We start from the raw sequence: 24032 nt of genomic DNA on the forward strand, positions 1-24032 counted from the left end.
CCCTTCACTCCTCATGAAGGTTTTTGCCCGAAACGTTGATTTTCCTGCTCCTCGGATGCTGCCTGACCTGCTGTGCTCTTCCAGCACCACATTCTTGACTCTAATCTCTAGTATCTGCAGTCCTCACTTTCTCCTAGTCTCTGGATTAACAGTCCAGTGATAATACCACTAGGCCATCACCTCCCCCTTAGTTGCTTAGTACTCACTGTTTCAAATCCCATTCTGACTTCTTCACACCCTGTTCAGCATTCAGCTCCTCAAAATGTTCTCAATGTTTGCTGTTCAAATCTCAATCAGCGCCCAACACCAACTCTCTCTCTCTTTCACATCTCACTCTGCTCTTATCCCCCAAGTCATCGTTCAACCCATCAGAAATCTCCCCAAGTCAGACAAGCTGGGAGGAAGGAGAGAGGTTCCTGACCAGCCAGAACTGGGTATAAGTTGCAGGGAAACAGCCTCCCTGTGGGATAACACTCCACATTGAAGTTCCTGCTGTGAGCTTCCCTCGTTCTGAGGAGCAAGCGCAGACTCCCCAATACACACACACACACACACAACCCCCACTCTCTCACACAAACACCAACACATTCACACACACACCCCCACACTCACACTCCTACACTTACCCCTCATCACACACACTCACCCACCCCAAGACTCACTCACTCACCTACACACACGCCCCCACACACATTCATCCACCCCCATACTCTCACACCCACACACCCTCCCCACACACTCATCTCCCCACCACACTCTCACACACACCCACCCTCACATACACCATACATCTCACACACACTCACCCACCCCCACTCTGTCACACACCCAGAGCTAACTCTCACACACCTACACACTCACCCCTACACAAACACACACATCTACACACCCTCACACACATTCACTCACCCCCCACTCTCTCACACACCCACCCAGTCTCACACACATCTACACACCCCCACACACATTCACCCATCCCCACCCTCCCTCACACACATACACCCCAACTCACACACACACCTACACACACCCCCACTACACACACACTCACCAACCCCTTTGCTGTCTCACACCCCCCCACTCTCACACATACCTATACACTCAACCCTACACACACACACTCACATACCTCCACCCTCTTCACACATACACCCCCACTCTCACACATACCTACACATTCACCCAACCCCACACTCTCACACACACACCTACAAAATCCCCATACACACACACACTCACCCACCCCCCACATACTCACACACACCCACACTCTCACACCCCCCCAACACACACACACTCACCCACCCCCACACTCTCATACACAAACACCCTCCCACTCTCACGTCCCCCGACACACTCACCCAGATCCACACACTCACACACAACTACACACACTCACCCATCCTCACCGTCTCTCACACACATACATCTCAACTCACACACACACACCTACACTCACCCACCCCCACACTCTCAAACACACACACACATCCACCACACACACACTCACCCACTCCCACACTGTCTCACAGATACCCATTCTCACACACACCTACATACTCACCCCTACAAATACACACACTCACCCCTACACACACACACTCACTCCCACACTCTCTCACACACCCCTCCATTCTCTCACACACACACACCCATACACTCACCCACCTCCACCTTCCCACACACATACCCCAACTCTCTCACACACCTACACACTCACTCCTACACACATACACACTCACCCATCCCCACAATCTCACACACACAGCCCCACTCTCACACACACCTACACACCACCCACACATGCGCACACATACACTTACACACACACTCTCACACGCATACATATCACATGGTTACACACACACATGCCCCCTATACTCTCACCCATTCTCACACAGACACCCCCCCCCCACACTCACCCCTACACACACACACACACACACTCACTCCCACAATCTCTCACATCTACACATAAACACATCCACCTTTGCCACCCCCACACATACACACCCTTCCCATACACACCCACAGACATACACCCACCCCCACACTCTCACACCCTCTCACAAACACACCCACTCTCACACTGTCACACACACACTCATCCACCCCCACACTCTCACACACCTACACACTTACCCCTATACACACACACATATACTCACTCCCACACTCTCTCACACCTACACATCCATACTCCCCCACACATATGCTTACACACACACGCTCACACATACTGTATGACCAAGCATATTATTACAGATGCATATGATCATTGATTAAAGCTTTACAGTTATGACTGGAATATGACAGCTTTGTGGAATATTTCCAATTGCGTCATTCTGATAGAAGACACATTTTATCAAAGCTGTTCATGAAGAAACAGGTTCACACTCTGTACTTGGTTCAACCCAACCAACTCAGTGCCTGCCAATCACTAGTTCATTTCTCTGGGCAGTACCATGACTGATCAGAGACAACTTGCCTGGTTAGACTAAAAAAAAACCTGGCAGTTAACTGCCAATCTGCAATAATGGCTGCATTCTCCATGCAATCTCTACCATCATGGCCTCTCCTATCCCATTTAGGAAATGAAAATAAATGCTGGCCCAGCCGGCAAAGCCAACATTCCTTGAGTGAACAACATAAAGGGAATCCACTTGCCAGCACTCTCCTCTCCCGCAAATATTGGGTTCCTTTTGAATTTGAGTTCTTGCTAAATGTCCGAACAATTGCAAGATGAAAAGCTCTGACATAGCTTTATGAACAATACTCAGGTTCTTTAATTCCAAATTTCAGACTGTGTGTGATAATTCACTGAATACATTGCATTACAGATCCATGTAGATGATTTGCCTACATGTACAATACTTTTCCATAGTTCTAATTAAATCTCAATTTGAACTTGCTTGAATAAGTATCTTATCTTGGCATTTTTAGGAGATTTATGAACACTGGTAATGGTCACATAATTGTGATAAGGTTCTATGTACTGTCACCATGCAGCATTGAAAAGAGTCAGATTTTACCAAATTCTGAGCTTAAGGCTGAGAAAGATCCCGACCTGAAACGTTGACTCCCCTGCTCCTCTGATGCTGCCTGAAGTGCTGTTCTTCTTCCAGCTCCACACTTTATCGACTCTGACTTTTCAGCATTTGCAGTCCTCATTATCTCTGAGTTTAAGGCTTTCCCTTGTGTGAGCAGCTGATCCTATTCACTAACATTTCATAGAATCCTTACAGTATCGAAACTGGCCAATTGGCCCAACAAGTCCACACCAACCCTCAAAACAAAATCTCACTCAGATCCATTCCCCTACTCTGTTACTTTTACATTTTCCCCTGACTAATGCACCTAACCTACACATCCTTGAACACTATGGGCAATTTAGCATGGCCAATTCACCTGACCTGCGCATCTTTGGACTGTGGGAGGAAACCCACGCAGACACGGGGGGAGTGTGCAAACTCCACACAGACAGTCGCCCGAGGCTGGAATCGAACCCGGGTCCCTGGCGCTGTGAGGCAGCAGCGCTAACCACTGAGCCATCATGACGAGCATTTTGCTAATTTTCTGAGGAAGACACCGTGACGACTTTCAGCTGTGAATCCACACTCTTCTACTCAATGGTGCCAGTGTATCACTGACAGGTTGGTAACTTACATTATAACCTGTTTAAATTATTAATCTGCATGCTTTTTTAATCTTATACACTCATTCGCTTCACTGTGCCAAAAATATTTTTACATCATATAAAACTGACTTCATCTGATCCTTACTTAAGCTTCCGGGAGTATGTTTTGATTCATTTATGAACATTAGAAGGAATGAGTTATCATTAATGTAAAATACAGACATACCTCAGGGCCTGGATCACCCAGTGGTCCCATTCGACCTTCATCGCCCTGTAATGAATCACATAAAAAGTATCAGTCAGTGAATAATGTGGTTTACTCATGAGGATACACGTCCCCATCTTCCTGGGTGTGACCTGGAACTGCAACCAAACTGGTGCCCATCATTTTGTCACCTCCTGACCCTGTCAAAGCCTGTTTACCATCTACACGGCACAAGTCAGGAGTGTGATGGAATACTCCCCACTTGCCTGAATGAGTGCAGCTCTAACAGTACTCAAGAAGCTCGACACTATCCAGGACAAAGCATCCAGGATATGATTGGCACCGTATCCACAAACGTCCACTCCCTCCACGGCTGACATTCAGGAGTAGCTGTGTGTACTATCTACAAGATGCACTGCAGAAATTCACCAAAATCATCAGATAGCACCTTCCAAATCTTGGACCACTTCCATCTAGAAGGACAAGGGCAGTAGATATATGGGAATACCTGCAAGTTCAGAGAGTAAACATGTGATTGATGCACATTGGCTCACTTTGCCTTGGATTCCTGAAAACAGAGCTCCAGTATGACCAGAACATGTATTCCCAAGCATCGCTGGTTTTATTTTTATTGTTTTTTTCCCCTTATCAGGTGGATTTAGACACACCTTTCACTGTCTCTAGGTCAAAATCCAGGAACATTTTTCTCACTCATCACATGATACAGGTGTCGTTGACTTGGCCAGCATTTATTGCCCATCCCTAATTACCCAGAGGGCAGTTAACAGTCAACCACATTGCTGTGTGTCTGGAGTCACATGTAGGCCAGACCAGGTAAAGATAACAGAATTTCTTCCCTAATAGTGAACCAGGTGGGCTTTTCCAACAATCAGCAACAGGTTCATGGTCATCGTTAGACTCTTAATCCCAGTTTTTTGTTGGATTCAAGGTCTACCATCAGCTGTGGTGGGGTTCGAACCTTTGTCCCCAGAAAATTATCCAGTGATAGTACCATCGCTCCCCCAGCAGCTTCCCCCACTCGTCACCTAATTGCACAACACAGACTGCAGCGGTTCAAGAAGGCAGCTCCCCACCACCTTCTCAAGGGCAACTAGGGATGGGCAATAAATACTGGGCCCAGCTGGCAATGTCCACAACTCAGGAAAGGTGAAACAAATTCTACACATGGTCACTGCTGATTGGCATGATGTTTCTGGAACAGTAAACATTCTGGTGTGCTTAAGTTGCAGCAATATTATCTCCAGCAGGAACGAAATGCAATGATCACCTCAGGTTTCCCATCACTGCTGATAGGTGCTTTACTGATTCCAATGCAGACTATCATTCACATCCCATTCTGTCTTGACGTCACTGAGAGATCTGTCTTAAATGCAGAATTCATGTTTAATTTGTTTCTCTGCCTTATTAAAACCTATCTCACCAACATCAGTGAATTCAAGTCTGCAACATCATTTTATTTGAGGTGTTACAATGCTTGAAGTAACAACAAAGACATCTTGCATTCATATAACACCCTCAGTGCAATCTAATATCCCAAGGAGCTTCGCATGAACTATGCCCTTGAGCCATGGGTTTGGAGACATTAGGTCTGATGAACAAAAGCTGGACTAAAGTGATAAATTTTAGGGCATAGATTAAAGGGCAGGTAGAGAGGCAGAGGGATTTAGGGACAGAATCCCACAGCTTTGGACCTGGTAAGTTAACAGGGCAGAACAAGTAAAACCAGGGATGCTGGAGAGGCCAGAGTTAGAAGGAGCACAGCTATCTCTGATGGCAGTGACACAGGGGAGGTTACAAAGGTAAATGAGGTATTTGAAAATGTGGATGAGACTAACTGCTCCATTTGCTAAGAAGCAAACATTAGAGAATGATTTTATTTGTGCTAAATCTGCCTTTTTTTGGAGATAGACATTTCCTTGAGCTGGTTGCTAAAATGTGGAAAAGTATGTTTTTTCCTTAGGCTTTCATAGTTACAATTGAAAAAAAACTCAATGTCTGCTTGTGGTTTTTTTCACATCTATTGAACTGACTGGTGATCCAAACTGGGATGATTTATCTCTGATCTTGGAAGTTACACTGAATAAACCAAATGTACTTTACAAGGAGAGTTTTCCATAAATTTTTCCTATTCTTTCTTTGAAATCTCTCAGATCCTATTCCCATATTCACATCAGACCCAGCTGTTGGCTAGGAGTGACAGTGAGAGACAGAATCACCCCCAGTTGTGATCTGAGCTGTTTTAACCCTTGGTTATGCTGGATGTTGTTCAGAGAGAGAGAAAACAATCGACATTTGTTCAGCCTCGACCCCTGAATCTGACTGTCCAGGAAAACGATCATCAATCAATTCTGAACATGCTCTGTCCCCTGCTGATTCACAAGAAGTGAATCACTGAGCATCTACTTCATCTTCTGGAAGTTTCTGCCGTCTGTGCTGTAACCCACACCTTGTTGTGCTCTTCCACATAGCTTTTTCTTATTCACATCCAGCTGCACCCTGTTTATTAAAGCCTGAACTGCAGGCCTTTATACTTCATACCCTGTCGAGATTTTATCTTATTCCCTAGTGAACACCCTTCAGTCCTGCTCCCTATGACCTAGGGCAGCACAGTAGCTCAATGGCTAGCACCACTGCCTCACAGTGTCAGGGACCTGGGTTTGATTCCAGCCTTAAGTGACTGTGTGGAGTTGCATGTTCTCCCCGTGTCTGTGTGGGCTTGCTCCAATTTCCTCCCACAGTTTAAAGATGTGCAGATTAAGGTGGATTGGCTATGCTATCGCGTGCAGGCTAGGTGGGTTAGCCATTGAAGATATGGGGTTGGAGCCATAATGCTCTTTGGAGAGTTGATGCGAACTTGATGGGCCAAATGGCCTGCTTCCATACTGTAGGGGTATTCTAGGAAGTGAGCAAGGCCCCCTTGTTCTGATCTCTCCCCATATCCTTCCCTCCATGGCTGTAATTTAAGGTCTTCTTATTTAAACAGAACAGTTTGCTGATGGTTCATGCCCAAAGAAACAGGAGCACAAGGAGCCCCTTTTGCCCTTCAAGCCTGCTTCAACATTCAGGAAGATGGTGCTTGTGTTTCAAATTCCCATTATCATTTCAAACATTGCTCCCTTTGTTCTGGATTGCCCACAAGCAGAAAAGTCCTTTCCACGTCCACGTTGTTAAGACCATTCAGAATCTTACACACTTAAATCCCATCACCTCCCACTCTTCTGAACCCCTGTGGATACAATCAGAGCCTGTTTCCTTCACAACACATCCCCTTTGTGTCAGGTATCAGGCTAATGAACCTCCTCCAGCTCATTTACATAAGGTTCAAAGTTTGTGAGAAGATTTGCAGCTTGGGTGCTCGTTGTTGTGGTTCTGTTCGCCGAGCTGGGAATTTGTGTTGCAGACGTTTCGTCCCCTGACTAGGTGACATCCTCAGTGCTTGGGAGCCTCCTGTGAAGCGCTTCTGTGATGTTTCCTCCTGCATTTATAGTGATTTGTATCTGCCACTTCCGGTTGTCAGTTCCAGCTGTCCGCTGCAGTGGCCGGTATATTGGGTCCAGGTCGATGTGCTTGTTGATTGAATCTGTGGAATTCCCTGGCTGTTCTCTGTTTGGCTTGTCCTATAATAGTAGTAAAAAAAAATCCCATGCAAGGACTGCACAAAACACTACATAGGACAAACAGGAAGACAACTAATGATCCGCATCCATGAACACCAACTAGCCACGAAACGACATGACCAGCTATCCTTAGTAGCCACACACTCAGATGACAAGCAACATGAGTTCGACTGGGACAACACTACTATTATAGGACAAGCCAAACAGAGAACAGCCAGGGAAGTCCTAGAGGTATGGCACTCATCCACAGATTCAATCAATAAGCACATCGACCTGGACCCAATATATCGGCCACTGCAGCGGACAGCCGGAACTGATAACCGGAAGCGGCAAATACAAATCACTATAAATGCTGGAGGAAACGTCACAGAAGCGCTTCACAGGAGGCTCCCAAGCACTGAGGATGTCACCTAGACAGGGGATGAAATATCTGCAACACAAATTCCCAGCTCGGCGAACAGAACCACAACATTTATATAAGGAGACAAAAACTGTACTCAGTGTTCAGAATGTGTCGCACCAGCAGTTTCTAAAAGCTTCTTCAAAACCATCGTTCTTGTGAAATTTCCTAATTCTCCCATTCCTTTTTTTAAAAAAATTCATCTTGTGGGATGTGGGTGTTGCTGGCTGGGTCCAGCATTTATTGCCTGTCCCTAGTTGCCCCTTGAGAAGGTGGGGTGAGCTGCCTTCTTGAACCGTTGCAGGATTTGACCCAGTGACAGTGAAGGAATGGCAATATATTTCCAAGTCAGGATGGTGTGGGGTTTGCAGGGGAACTTGAAGGGGATGGTGTTCCTATGTATCTGCTGCCCTTGTCCTTTTAGATAGAAGTGGTTGTGGGTTTGGAAAATGCTGTCTGAGGATCTTTGGTGAATATCTGCACTGCATCTTGTAGATAGTACACACTGCTGCTACTGAGCATCGGTGGTGGAGGGAGTGGATGTTTGTGGATGTGGTGCCAATCAAGTAGGATGCTTTGACCTGGATGGTGTCAAACATCTTGAGTGTTGCTGGAGCTGCACCCATCCAGGCAAGTGGGAGTATTCCATCACACTCCTGACTTGTGCCGTGTAGATGGTGGACAGGCTTTGGGGAGTCAAGAGGTAGGTTACTCGCAGCAGTATTCCTAGCCTCTGATCTGCTCTTATAGCCACTGCATTTATGTAGTGAGTCCAGTTGAGTTTCTGGAGTTCCTGACCAATCCCATGTTGTGGATATGTTTTGTGTTGAAATGTTTGATGATACAACATACAACTGAGCACTCTGCACAGCAAGGTAAACACAGCCTGTATTTCAACACTCTTAATTCTTCACTGAAGTTCACCTCAGTAAATTTTGGAAGTTCTGTTTAAGGTGCTGACATCTTGCTAAGACTTTAAAGCAGGCTGGCAGTGAATGGAGAGCTTAAACCTCTCCGTCCAGTTTGCGGTCTCCCTTTCAAACCTTCGCCCCGTACTCTGTCGTTGCAAGGGAAGTGAATGTTAAGAAACAACATCAGAAATTGGAGGAAAATCTCAGCAGGTCTGGCAGCATCTGTGGAGAGAAAGCAGAGGAAGGTCACTGACTCCAAAACATTAACTCTGCTTTCAGTCCACAGATGCTGCCAGACCTGCTGAGTTTTACTAGCAGTTTCTGATTTTCAGCATTGCAGTCCTTTTTTGTCTGTCTATGTAGATTTTAAGCCCACTTTTCAATTTAGCTATTTAACTATTTGATTTTAGATTGAGTTCAATAGATCTTCACCTCTTTTTCACTCACTAGAAATCCGTTTGCTTCTACATGGCACCTTCCACAGACTCAGGACAACTCAGAGAGTTTCACAGTTTTTCTCTGGTGTACCATCGCTGCTGCTAAAGACATAAAACAACAACTTGCATTTGTATAGCACCTTCCTCCACCTGAAAGACGTGTGAAAGTGCTCCATGCCCAATGAAATATTGATTGAAGTGAGACCACTGCTGTAGTGTGGGAAGAAAGGTTGGCCAAACTGCGCACAGCAGGATCCCACAAACAGCCATTTGAACAAATGACCCAATAATGTTTCAGCCATAATAATTGAGGGAGAAATTGGGGAGGCCCCAGGAACATTGGGGAGAACACCCCCACACCCCTGCCCCTACTGTGCTCCTTCGGAATCTTGGCCTTGGGATTTTTGAGCCCCCTCCCTGAAGGAGTAGGCCGGGCTTCACTTGAACCGTTGCTCTACGAGAAAAGGTAATGTCCAGTTCGTATATATCGTAGAGGAACCCTTTCCCTCAGTACTTACCTCTAGACCAGGCTGGCCCTGTGGCCCAGGTAGGCCTCGTGCTCCTGGTTTTCCCTGGGAAAGAATTTTAAAAAAGACAATATCAGACATAGAAACTGTCTCTTAAAGTTAGCCAGCAACCCGAGGTCCTAATTATTGCCATGGGCCTCCACAGCTGGCCTGACCTCCCAGCTACCTCACAAAGCCTTCCAGAAATTTTTTTTAAAACAACTGGAGCAACGACACAAAGAAAAACACAAGCAGCATCGTTTGGACAGGGGCAATCTTCTGGAAAACAAACCCTGTGGCAAAGCCTTCAATTGGCTGCTTTAGTTGGCCGACGGCATGCCTGATTGGAAAGGGACTCACCTTGGGGCCTTCTGGACCATTTTGCCCTGGAAGCCCGATGTCTCCTGGGAAACCCTACATTTATGAGATAAATCAAGACAGTTTGTGAGTTTACAGCCCTTCACAGATGCACTTAATAAAATACATTTTGTACCATTTGCAGTAATTGAAATTATGAAACTGATAGTCTAACCATTTTATTTTCCTTAATATTACCACAGTGTTTAACTCTTTGTTCATTCAGTATGCCCATAGGCTATGAGTAATTTTGTGCAAGTTCCATTTGACAGCTAAACTGACTCTAAGGGATTGATTACATTTGAACATGAGAACTCAAGAACCAGGAGCAGGACGAAGCCATTCAGCCCCTTGAGAGAAGTAATTCCTCCTCATCTCTGTCTTGAAGCTGTCAAATCCTTAGCAGGGACAATGCACGTTGCTCTCGGCTCCTTTGGCTTGGTTCAAGATGGGAGGAGGAACCAAGAGATTGTGGGAGCTTGGCAGCTGTAGTAAAAGGGGGATAAGGGGCGTGATCGGGGGAAATGGGGGAGGTGTTTGGTGGGGGGGGCTATGGAGGGGAAGATAAAGGGCCGATGCGGAGAGCATGGAGGGGGAAGGATATGGGATCATGATGGGGGTAAGCGATGGGATAGAAGTTGGTGTCCTGATGGGGGGTGATGGGGGAAATAGGGGCATGATGGGGGAAGATGGTGGCAAATGTGGGGGGAAGATGGAGTCTGTTGGGAGCACGAGGGGGGGCAGATGGGATGCATTGAGGGGAGATGGCATCATGATGGAGGGAGATAGGTGTGTGTGATGGTGGAGGGATGGAGTCCTGATGAGGGAAAATGGGGGCACGATGAGGCAGAGATAAGGGAGGAACTGATGGCAGACGGAGATAGGGGGTGTTGGGTGTACAATGGGGACAGATGGTGTGTGATGGGGACAGATGGGGTGTGATGAGGACGTGGGTGAGCGATGGGGGGTAGGTAGAGTCATGATGGCGGGAAGATAGGGGTCTGACAGGGGGAGATGGGAGCATGACGAGGAGATGGGGATACATTGCGTAAGATGGAGAAAGTGGAGGCACGATGGAGGGAAGATGGGGGCAGATGGGGCACAATGGGGTCGGAGATGGGGGTAGACGTGGGGGCAATGATAGGGAATGGGGATGCAATAGGCAGCACTCTGCTTCCTCCCATTACTGGACTCCAAACTGGATTGCCAGGTCTGTTGGAAGTCCCAAATACGGTCTAGGTGTCTCCTTCGTGCCACAGTGGATTTTGTTGGAGTCCAACATTGGCCCTTCTGGAGGGAGAATCCAGTGTACACCATGAGGAGGAAGCGAGATTCAGGCTGTATATCCAGGGTGCTTTCCAATCAAAGCTCACAGCTTTATGCACATAAATGTAGCATTAGCTACACCATCAGGTAAACAAATCCCACTTTGGAACCCAAAATGTTACCATATCAGAGAATACCCAGTCTCTTAAAATATCTCAGCATCATACAGCACGGAAACAGATCCTTTGGCCCAACTTGTCCATTCCGACCAGGTTTCCGAAACTGAACTAGTCCCATTTGCTAGCATTTTGCTCATATCCCTCCAAACCTTCCTATTCATGTACCCATCAGATGCCTTTTAAATGTTGTAATTGTACCAGCCTCCACCACTTCCTCTGGCAGCTCATTCCATACACACACCACCCTCTGTTGGAATAAGTTGCCCTGCAGGTCTCTTCTAAATTTTCCCCCTCTCACCTTAAACCTATGCTATCTCCGGGGAAAAGACCTTGGCTATTTACTCTGGTCATGCTCCTCATGATTTTACAAACCTCCACAAGGTCACCCCTCAGCCTCTGACACTCCACGGTAAAATGTCCCAGCCTATCCAGCCTCTCCTTACAACTCAAAACCTCCAGTCTTGAAAAGCTTTTAAAGTCTATGCAGTTGTTAAATTTAAAGGGAAAATTAAAGACAAAATGGTTCAGAAGCTGGTCTCTCCAAAACTCCAACATATTCAATCTAATAGTCAACTGCATTTCGAATTGTTGTTCTGATTAAATCACACCAACTTACTCAAGTGTCCTAGCACAGCCACACACTGGGATAATGAATTCAACAGTTTCATGACCCTTAACTCTGGGTCAGGGTCCAGTAGAGAGATCATTTCAAATATCTGTCACTCTTTGGTTAAATTATTTTTTCCACTATTTTTTCAATTCTCCTTCAGCAGAATTTATTGCACTGACACACCACATGAGGTCAAATACTAAAAATGATATAAAACAGAAATTGCTGGAGAAACTCAATAGGTCTGGCAGCATCTGTGGACAGAGAAACAGAGTTAACATTTTGGGTCCAGTGACCCTTCTTCAGAACAGTACTTCCTCTCCACAGGTGCTGCCAGACCTCTTGAGTTTCTCCAGCAATATCTGTTTTTGCTTCAGATTTCCAGCCACTGCAGTTCTTTGTTTTACAATATTGAAACTACATTTTGGATTAACTTCATCTGGGAAAATATGTTATATATCTCAATGTGGACTCCCATTGATTGCCTTCTCATTAGACTGACTTTAACTCATAAATCACGGCATTTACACCAAAGTTCAGTTTCGCTGCTTTTCTCTGTATTCTTGCCAATGTGCATGCAGACCTTTTAATTGCAAGCAGAACTCCTCACGATCTTACTTGTGCATGACAATGATTATTTAATAAGCTTCTGTCCTTGCTACGAATTGAAACATTCAGTAGGATGCACAATTAGTAACACAGCAGGCCATTCGTCCCCACCATTCAATCAGATCATGGCTGATCCAAATACCTGCCTTTAGCCCATATCCCTTCATACCTTTGCTTAGCCAGAATGTATCTGTTTCAGCTTTAAAATTATAAAGAAAATTGCTTTTCCACATTGCTGTAACATTGAAAAGGATTTGTTCCTTATCCGCACTTTCTTTCAAAGTCGCTTTCTGCTAATTTTGACCGTGTGTCAGTCATGCCTCAGTGGATCGCATTCTCTCACAGCTGCAACAGAACACTGTGTCCCATTCCAGTGTGGCACTACCTGCTGCCACACTAAGACCCTGTCCTGCTCTCTCAGACGTATGTAAAGACCATGTGGCACCATCTCAAAGAAGACCAAAGCGAAATACCTCCACAGAAGCCAGTAGCCCATCACTAAGTCAGTCCTTATTTACAATTAGCAAGTCACAGAACTTCTATAGTGTGGAAACAGACCATTCAGCCCAATGTGACTTTCCAAAGAACATCCCACCGAGACTCACTCCCCCCACCCTATAAATCTGCATTCCCCATGGCAAATCCTAGCCTACACATCCCTGAACACTATTGGGGAATTTAGTATGGCCAATCCACGCTGACCTGCGCATCTTTGGACCATGGAAGGAAACTGGGGAACCTGGAGGAAACCCACACAGACACGGGCAGAATGTGCAAACTCCATACAGACAGTCGCCCGAGGGTGGAATTGAACCCGGGTCCCTGGCGCTGAGGCAGCAGTGCTAACCACTGATCCATCATGTTGGGGAACAACTTTGTGAATAACAGTAACGTGGAGCCTTTTCTCTGCCCCTGCTTCTGATCACTACCAAATTCCTGGAACTGGCTTGAATGAAACCATGTAGAAACCAGCAGGCTGTTGATGACAACGCTGGCTCTGCACTTCCCTGTCTTCAGTAATGTATTGGTTCTTGCACAGTAACAGATTGTCTGGCTCTTGTCCCTGCAAATATTTTGGTTCAAGATGAAGCTGCAGCACTTCAACTTTGGTTTGACCCACAGAAAGTACCATTGCCTTTGGATTTAGACCAGAGCACTTGAGCAAACCCAGCTGCCACTGCCTTGGGAATGCACGGAGTGGGCTCTCCATTACTCAGCGACAACACACAGCAATGAAAACCACACTGTACACAGATCACAGTTCACCCTGATGCACAGTAGAAATTAAATTCTCCCTATCATGAGAGACTGTTCCTGCTCATGAGAGGATCAAGAACAAGGGGTCTTCGGTTTAAAGTGATGCACAAGTGAGGCAAGGCTGATGTGCGAAAAATAAAACAGTAAGGGGTTCTGATCTGGAATGCACTGCCTGGAAATGGGATGGAAGGAAGTTTGATTGAGGAAGTCGAGAGGGGAATTGGATGATTATTTAAATAGAAATAATGTGTAAGGGTATGGGGCAGAAAGCAGGAGATTGGCACCAGACCATGATGCTCATTTGAAGAGCCAGTGCAGGCATACAGTCATAGAGTCATGGAGATGTACAGCATGGAAAAAGACCCTTCGGTCCAACCCGTACATGCCGACCAGATATCCCAACCCAATCTAGTCCCACCTGCCAGCATCCGGCCCATATCCCTCTAAACCCTTCCTTTTCATATACACATCCAAATGCCTCTTAAATATTGCAATTGTACCAGCCTCCACCACATCCTCTGGCAGCTCATTCCATACATGTACCACCCTCTGCGTGAAAAAGCTGCCACTTAGGTCTCTTTTATATCTTTCCCCTCTCACCCTAAACCTATGCCCTTTAGTTCTGGACTCCTCAGGGAAAAGACTTTGTCTATTTATCCTATCCATGTCCCTCATAATTTTGTAAACCTCTATAAGGTCACCCCTCAGCATCCGACGCTCCAGGGAAAACAGCCCCAGCCTGTTCAGCCTCTCCCTGTAGCTCAAATTCTCCAACCCTGGCAACATCTTTGTAAATCTTTTCTGAACCCTTTCAAGTTTCACAACATCTTTCCGATAGGAAGACGAACAGAATTGCACATAATATTCCAACAATGGCCTAACCAATGTCTGGTACAGCCGCAACATGACCTCCCAACTCCTGTACTCAATTCTCTGACCAATAAAAGAAAGCATACCAAACGCCTTCTTCACTATCCTATCTACCTGTGTCTCCACTTTCAAGGAGCTATGAACCTGCATTCCAAGGTCTCTTTGTTCAGCAACACTCCCTAGGACCTTACCATTAAGTGTATAAGTCCTGCTAAGATTTGCTTTCCCAAAATGCAGCACCTCGCATTTATCAGAATTAAACTCCATCTGCCACTTCTCAGCCCATTGGTCCATCTGGTCCAGATCCTGTTGTAATCTGAGGTAATCCTCTTCGCTGTCCACTACACCTCCAATTTTGGTGTCATCAGTAAACTTACTAACTGTACCTTTTACGCTCACATCCAAATCATTTATGTAAATGACAAAAAGTAGAGGGCCCAGCACCGATCCTTGTGACACTCCACTGGTCACAGGCCTCCACTCTGAAAAACAACCCTCCACCACCACCCTCTATCTTCTATCTTTGAGCCAGTTCTGTAACCAAATGGCTAGTTCTCCCCGTATTCCATGAGATCTAACCTTGCTAATCAGTCTCCCACGGGGAACCTTGTTGAACGCCTTACTGAAGTCCATATAGATTACATCTACTGCTCTGCCTTCATCATCCTCTTTGTTACTTCTTCAAAAAAACTCAATTAAGTTTGTGAGACATGATTTCCCACGCACAAAGCCATGTTGACTATCCCTAATCAGTCCGTGCCTTTCCAAATACATGTACAGCCTGTCCCTCAGGATTCCCTCCAACAACTTGCCCACCACTGAGGTCAGGCTCGCCAGTCTATAGTTCCCTGGTTTGTCCTTACCACCCTTCTTAAACAGTGGCACCATGTTTGTCAACCTCCAGTCTTCCGGCACCTCACCTGTGACTATCGATGATACAAATATCTCATCAAGAGGCCCAGCAATCACTTCTCTAGCTTCCCACAGAGTTCTAGGGTACACCTGATCAGGTCTTGGGGATTTATCCACCTTTAACTGTTTCAAGACATCCAGCACTTCCTTTTCTGTAATCTGGATATTTTGCAAGATGTCACCATCTATTCCCCTACAGTCTATATCTTCCATATCCTTTTCCACAGTAAATACTGATGCAAAATATTCATTTAGTATCTCCCCCATTTTCTGTGGCTCCACACAAAGGCCGCCTTGCTGATCTTTGAGGGGCCCTATTCTCTCAAAGATCAGCAAGGCAGCCTTTGTGTGGAGCCACAGAAAATGGGGGAGATACTAAATGAATATTTTGCATCAGTATTTACTGTGGAAATGTTTATGGAAGATACGATGGACTGAACAGTCCCCTCTGCACTGTAACAATTCTCTAATTCTGTCAATTCAAGTGAGGCATTCAGGGAAAGCAAAGTGATAGCCTAGTGGTACTAACGCTAGACTTTAGATCAAGGTAATGTTCTGGGGACCTAGGTTCGAATCCCACCTTGGCAGATTGTGGAATTTGAATTCAATAAAATATCTGGAATTAAGAGTCTAATGATGACTGCGAATCTGTTGTCGATTGTCAGAAAAACGCCATCTGGCTCATAAACATCCTTCAGGGAAGGAAACTGCCATCCTTACCTGGTCTGGCCTACATGTGACTCCAGACCCAAAGCAATGTGGTTGAATCTTAACTGCCCTCTGGGTAATTAGGGATGGACAATAAATGTGACCTGGCCAGCGATGTGCTCATCCCATGAATGAATAAAGAAAAACAATTCCCTGCTGAGGGGCACTTTGGATGTTTTCACACCATGTGCAGCAGTTCAAGAAGCAGCTCGCCATCATCTGCTCCACAGCCATCAGGGATGGGTAGCAAACGTTGGCTTGGCCTCACAACCACATCCGTGAGAAAGTAAATAAAAAACTCGAGTGTTCATACACAAGGCAGCAGCCAATGTTTATTTCAAGTAATGGTGCAATTTCAATGCTCAGACTTTGATTTGGAGGTTTTAAATCCAGAAGGTACTAAGGGATGGTTATTTGCTGATAAGAATTACGTTGCGTCAATAAACTGAAGGCAGATCTGCAATCAGAATCTAATTCCACAAAGCCAAGGATGGATTAACCACTGCCAACCCCCCAGAAGGATGAATCATACTGTTGTATTCAGACAGCCTCTACAGAAACTCTCATGAATTTAAACGTGAAAGTTGATTCTGAATTCAACTGCAATCTGATGTTAAAAATCACTGGTAGACAGTAGCTTGAAACACTACTTTACGTTCCAATATAATCTGGAAATGATGAAAACCTTCAATTTGGCAAAAATGATCATTTAACCTCTATTATTATTATATGAAATGAAAAAGCCAACCATTACTTTACTTATACCATAATATCTATAATCTGCTTAACACTGCAGTGTTCTTGGTAATAATCGCTTAGAAAGCAGTTTGTATGGTTTGTTCAGTATGAACAAACTGCCCATATTTGCAGTGTAGATTCAACATGTACATATACAACAGCATCCCTGCCTCTGGGTTTAAGTCCCACTCTCCAACTTAACTGCTGGGAAGGCGACTTCACAACATGGAGAAACCGATTGTTGCTAAACCTAAGACTCCTTTCAACACGTGCCAATAGCAGGCAGTCATAATGGGAGAGATTCCTGATCCTATATGCCTCACTCTGAACAGTTTTCTTTTCACTCTATGATCTGCCTGTACTGCTTGCAAACAAAACTTTTCACTGTACTTAGGTACAAGTGACAATAAATGAAATCAATCAATTAATCAGTTACTTGCAGAAGGTAAAGATAAATCACTCCAATACCTTGTCAAAGATAACCATGGGAAAACATAGAAATCCATGGTTATCAACATCACAATAAGGTGTGGAACACTCTGGAAGGCAGTGGGCTCATTGTAATGTCACTGGGACTTATAGCCCAGAACCCCTAAGTTCAAATCTCATCATCACAGATGGGAAGATTCCAATTTAAAAAAAACAGAAACCCATTTCCTTTAAAATCCATCTGGTTCACTAATGTCCTTTAGGGAAAGAAACTGCCATCCTTACCTGGTTTGGCTTATGTGTGACTCTAGACTCACGGCAATGTGATTGAATGTTAACAGGGTGGCACGGTGGCACAGTGGTTAGCAATGCTGCCTCACAGCGCCAGAGACCCGGGTTCAATTCCCGACTCAGGCGACTGACTGTGTGGAGTTTGCACATTCTCCCCGTGTCTGCGTGGGTTCCTCCCACACTCCAAAGATGTGCAGGTCAGGTGAATTGGCCATGCTAAATTGCCTGTAGTGTTAGGTAAAGGGGTAAATGTAGGGTTATGGGTGGGTTGCGCTTCGGCGGGTTGGTGTGGACTTGTTGGGCCGAAGGGCCTGTTTCCACACTGTAAGTAATCTAATCTACCCTCTGGGCAATTGAGGATAGGCGATAAATACTGATCTAGTCAGTGCTGCTCACATCCCTTGAATAAATAAAAATGAAGGAGGAAGGGAGAGAGAGAGGGAGAGGAGTTGGGGGTTTGTTATTGGGACTCTGATATCACGTTGCAACTCCTCATCAGGAGCAGTTGTCCAGCTGTTATCTTCCTTGAACTGACCAATCATTGGGCAGAGGTGGGGAGGGGTTGGTCCAATGGCAGGTGGATCCTGAAATTGGAGGGCCTGTAGCTGAGGGAGAGCGCACTTCTCAAATTTCTCAATTACTGAGGAGAAATGGGTGGAATGGGATTCTGAGCTAGCTCGGAGATCTGGCTGCTGACCAGCCTGCCACCAGATGGCAGCCATTGGCATTGCCTGTGGCACTATGGTGGTTCTTCAGCTTGACCACACAATTACAGCCAACCCACTGATCATTGACATTAATTGCCCACGTACGCCCTTCCTCCCATGATGCTACCTGTGGGGTACTAACCTTGGGGTCACCACAGTTGCCATCAGTCCACTGATAGCCGACAGCACAAATTTCCTCACTTGCCTGCTCCTCCCACCCCCCTGTCCTCTAACCTACCCTCTCCACATACAGGGGCAAATATCCACCTCAGAGCTCCCAATTTACAGCAGCCATGTTGGCACAGGTGGGCGGCACAGTGGCTCAGTGGTTAGCACTGCTGCCTCAAAGTGGCAGGGACCCAGGTTTGATTCCACCCTCGGGCGACTGCCAGTGTGAAGTTTGCATGTTCTCCCCTGGTCTGCGTGGGTTTCTTTTCACATACTGAAGATGTGCAGGTTAGGTGGATTGGCCATGGGAGATTGCTCCATAGTGTAGGCTAGGTGGGTTAGCCATGGAAAATGCAGGTTACAGGGAGAGCACATGGGTCTGAGTGGGATGCTCTAGGGAGAGTCAGTGTGGACTTGATGGGCTGAATCGCCTGCTTCAACACTGTAGGCATTCCATGATAATATCAGTACAATGGCTTTCAACAACCTCTCAGACCAGGGAGAGGTCAGTCATGTCACCTCAAGCGAAAGTTTGGGTCTGGCCGAATCCACCAACAGTAGAGCAGTGATGCAGCCAGGGTTTGAAGTGGGCTGTGAGAAAGGGAAGGGTGTACTCTCAGATGGGCATGTTGACTAATATCAACCCACACAGTACAACCCACAGAACAGCTGCTTCATTCCAGCTCCTTTTGGCTTTGGTCAAAAGCTTGAGAAAAAGGAAGAAATTGTAAAACACAGCTGTGTGTCCAGCACAGACAAAGGAAAGAGAAAATAGAGCAGGGTCGGACTGCAGCTACACAGAGCAACTTCAGGGCTGCTGAGTTGACGACTGCCCATTGCAATGTCCAAAGCACTGGGAAAGCTTAGGAACATGTGAAGTTTAATAATGACTGTTGGGAAGATATTTGCAAATAATCACACAAATCAACAGAGTCCTTTTGGTGTTTTTCTTTCACATTTCACATTGAGAAAGCCTTTGGGATCTGTTAGACAATTTCAACACTATCCTCTGCTCTGCTAAAAAAAATGAGATGGTGGCATTTTAAAGACCTCAGAATGTTGGGAAAATAATCAGAAATCTTCCCCATCGCACAAACTTTGGGAAGCCTTGCTTATTCCCAATATTCTGGGGTTTAATAATGTTGGTGTATTGTGAAACCCAAGAAGCAAGATTAACCTGTACAGCTCACCCCAAGGAAATAGGTCAAGGTGATATTGTTGAGAGAAAGACCTAACATTAAGGCAGTTTGGGTGTGCCAGTGTTGGCACACCAACAGTGATGGGTGCCCACTTCAAATCTGTAAGATTGCTTCATCTCTGGGCTAGCAGCAAGATGTTGGGGTCAGGTAGGAAGTTCTGACCACCTCATCCATCATTTTATTAAAATAATTTCTTGCTCAGGATGTGAGGGACACCTCTTTTATTGCCCATTTTTAGTTATCACGAGGAGTAAGATCTCCCCAATTTATTACTAATATTTATCCTGCTATCAATATCCCCATTAAAACAGACAGCTGGGTGAGTGGGACTAACTGGACTTCTTTTGGAGGGGCCAGAAGGTTCACGTGGGCAGAGTGGCTTCCTTCAGTTTTGTATTATTCAACGATTCAATATTGTTCCTGACAAGCCTTGCTTTGCTCTTGTAGAGAACACAATGCTGGGGCAGTCCATAAAAACTGGAGCATGAAGGCCATGGAAAGGCAGGAATGAATAAATAATCTTTCACAACCATTCTTCGGAGGTACTTTTTTCAGGCATGAATAGTTGATTAAGATTTGGTGGTTTGCAAATTTTGTAAGGTTAAATATGAAAACTTACCAATAATGACATCCCCAAGTTGTTGTTATGACTTATCTTCGAGCGTCTGACATCAGAAAGCCTAGTATTAGTTTTATTCATTCATAGGAAGTAGGTGTCACTGGCTGGGCCCAGTATTTACTGCCCATCCCTAGTTGCCCCTTGAGAAGGTGGGGGTGAGCTGCCTTCCTGAATCACTGCAGTCCACCTGCTGTAGGTTGACCCATCATGTCCTTAGGGTGGGAATTCCAAGATTTTGACCCAGCAATACCGAAGCGGCATCAATATGTTTCCAAATCAAAACAGTGATTGATGCGAAGGGGAACTTGCAGGAGATGGTGTCTCCTGTATCTGCTGCCCATATCCTTCACAATGAAAGTGGTCATAATTTAGGAAGGTGCCATCTGAGGATCTTTGATGAATTTCTGCAGTGCACCTTGTGGATGGTAAACACCGCTGCTACTGAGCATTGGTGGTGGAGGGAATGGATTTTGGGACGTGGTGCTCGCTTTGTCCTTGATAGTGTCAAGCTTCTTCAGTTAGAGCTGCACCTATCCAGGCAAGTGGGAAGTATTCCATCACACTCCTGACTTGTAGAAGGCAGACAGGTCTTGAGAAAAGTTGCAGAATTTTTATCGCCTCTGACCTGTGCTTGTTGCCTCAGTACTGATGTGGTTCAATTCAGCTTCTAGTCTATAGTGAGCCCAAGGACATGATTATCACGTCTCACTATTCTGAAAGACTCCAATGAAATGAACATGCAAAATCCTGGTACTGGGTAACAGCAGTTATTAATCCATGTACAGTTCACAGTCGTCTTTCCTAGATCAACTGAGTTACCACATTGTGTGCAATGCATAGAGGAAACATTCTACTGTTTAAATCAAGTGAGTCCAGTCCCGGCTCATCTTTGACAATGACCCTGTCCACCTCATTTGCTATCTTAGACGAGTAATCCACAACTTGGACTCATGCTGTCAGCTCAGGAGTTCAAATCCCACTTTGGCAATTAAAACTTCATTAATTTAATAAATCTGGACTCAAATCTGAGTCTCATTTGAAATAAAAGAGTGTATATCAGAAAACAGAAGCTGGAGACCAATCAGCCCATTGAGCCTTCTCCACAATTTAATACCAATCACAGCTGATTAAACACTTCAGTGCCTTTTACCCACACTGTCCCCTTAACCCTTGAAGTCAATGATCAAAAATATATTGACAACAACTTTCAATACACTGAAAGACTATGCTTCTGGATTCAAGAATTTCAAAGATTCCCTCAAAAGAAATTCTGATCAGGTCAGTCCTAAATGGGATTCTCTTTATTTTTAAATTTTGCCCCTGGGTTTTGACTCTAACCAGGGGAATCACTACCCTATCTATCTCTACAACAGGAAGGGCAAAGAGAAAGAGGAAAATAGCAGAATAAGAGAAAAAGCTGGGAACTTAAACAATGGAGAATAAAAGGCAGTAACAATTAGTTTATAATTTGATTTCTTAAGAGACAGATTTTAAAATTTATTTTAGTCATTTCATAGTTACATCATACAGAACCTGACCAATACACCTTTAGTGACTGGATCAGGTTAGTCAGGTGGACCTTATTGAGTATGAGATCCCTAATTGAGGTTGTTAACCTGGGGCCAACGAGGGAGACCTGGCTGAGAGATATCAACAGGAGTCTCAACTATGACACGCAGCTCCTGTTCGTCGACCGTGACGGTTTGGAGGTCGCCCTCAAGACGCTGCCTGTCTTTTACCAGGACCTGATGACTGTTTGGAACATGGTCGAATTGCGCCGCGCCTACCCTCCGGCTGGAGTAGCAGCTGTCGTCAGGGAGCCGTTGCTCAGGAATCCGCACCTCTGTACTCGCGGGTTCGAGTGGCTGTCGGAGGGGAGGGCCGTGGCGGCGAGGGTGACCAGGGTCGGGGACGTGCTGGGTGCCGGGGCCTGGGCTGGACGCTGCCGCAGGACATAGCGAGCAGGGCAGTGGTAGACATCCAGTACGTGGCCACCGCCATCCGACGCCTTAAAACGGCGGTGCTCATCCCGACGTAGTGCACCAGTTGGAGGACGCTCAGGTGTGCGGTGGGATCCCGTCCGTGCCTCACCCCAGCCTGGACGGAATTTCACATTGGCCCCAAGGTCCCGTACTTCCCGCGGGAGCCTGTGCCCCACAACCTGAGCCGCCTCCGAAATTTTAATTTTGTTTCGTTTAAGGATGTGAAAAGGAGGGCCCTGTATAGACTGCTGATGCACACCGTCCACCTCTTCTCCCTCATCCACCGTCCGGACACGCCTTGGCGTGCCCATTTGCCATCGGGTGGTGGGCTCTCTACGCAGGAGTCCTCCCCCTTTCTCTCGGGGATCTGGGGTGGAGGGTACTGCACGCAGCAGTCCCCTGCAACCAGAGGTTGCGGTGGTTCACGGACTCCCAGCCCAACTGCTTGTTCTGTGGCGCTGTGGAGTCCGTGGACCACGTGTATATTGGGTGTGGGCGTTTGCACTCCCTTTTTGATTTCCTGAAAAACCTCCTCCTCTGCTTTTGGTTGCACTTCAGTCCCACGCTCCTCATCTTTGGGCACCCGGTATGGAGGAAGGAGGGCAGGTCTGAAGACCTCCTCGTGGGTCTGCTCCTGGGCCTTCCCAAACTGGCCATTAACAGGTCCAGGCAGCGGGCCGTGGAGGGGGTCGTTAGGGCCGACTGCCTGCCCCTCTTCCGCGGTTATGTTAGAGCCCGGGTGTCCTTGGAGAAGGAGCACGCGGTGTCGACCAACACCCTGGAATTGTTCAGGGAGAGGTGGGCGCCGCAGGGAGTAGAGTGCATCATTTCTCCCTCCAATTCTATTTTGATTTAGTCCCTACCCTCCCCTTCACTGTTTTGATCACACAGCACTGTCCCTTGATGTGAAGGGCAGTGCTTGTCACTGGCCACCCGGGTGTTTTCCTATCTTCCTGGTGGTGGAAATTGAATAAAGATTCGTGCACTTTGTGTCTTTCACTGTGTCTCACACCTACACACACACACCATGGGTTCTGGGGATAAAATAAGCACTACCGCACTTAGGTGGTAGTGTGGGGGTTAAAATAAAAAAAAAGGAAAAAAAAAATATAATCAACAGGAGTCTCAACGATGACACGCAGCTCCTGTTCGTCGACTGTGACGGTTTGGAGGTCGCCCTCAAGACGCTGCCTGTCTTTTACCAGGACCTGATGACTGTTTGGAACATGGTCGAATCGCGCCGCGCCTACCCTCCGGCTGGAGTAGCGGCTGTCGTCAGGGAGCCGTTGCTCAGGAATCCGCACCTCCGTACTCGCGGGTTCGAGTGGCTGTCGGAGGGGAGGGCCGTGGCGGCGAGGGTGACCAGGGTCGGGGACGTGCTGGGTGCCGGGGGCCTG

At 46.3% G+C, this 24032-nt stretch overlaps 1 protein-coding gene across 4 annotated transcripts in view; it reads right to left on the minus strand.

Annotated features, from left to right (window-relative positions):
- The window catches only part of col27a1b (collagen, type XXVII, alpha 1b), a 707279-nt gene that overhangs the window by 245845 nt on the left and 437402 nt on the right, over nucleotides 1-24032 (minus strand). For all 4 annotated transcript variants that reach the window (XM_087998238.1, XM_087998237.1, XM_087998236.1 and 1 more), the window contains 3 exons: nucleotides 10095-10148; nucleotides 9747-9800; nucleotides 3864-3908 (listed from right to left, as the gene is read on the minus strand). In XM_087998238.1, coding sequence (XP_087854364.1) covers nucleotides 3864-3908; nucleotides 9747-9800; nucleotides 10095-10148 — 153 coding nt within the window. The remainder of the gene's footprint in view (nucleotides 1-3863; nucleotides 3909-9746; nucleotides 9801-10094; nucleotides 10149-24032) is intronic.

Source organism: Chiloscyllium plagiosum, unplaced genomic scaffold (assembly GCF_037043375.1).
Source record: "Chiloscyllium plagiosum isolate Xiang-an unplaced genomic scaffold, Cpla_swu_hap1 HiC_scaffold_21, whole genome shotgun sequence".
Lineage (NCBI taxonomy): Eukaryota > Metazoa > Chordata > Chondrichthyes > Orectolobiformes > Hemiscylliidae > Chiloscyllium > Chiloscyllium plagiosum.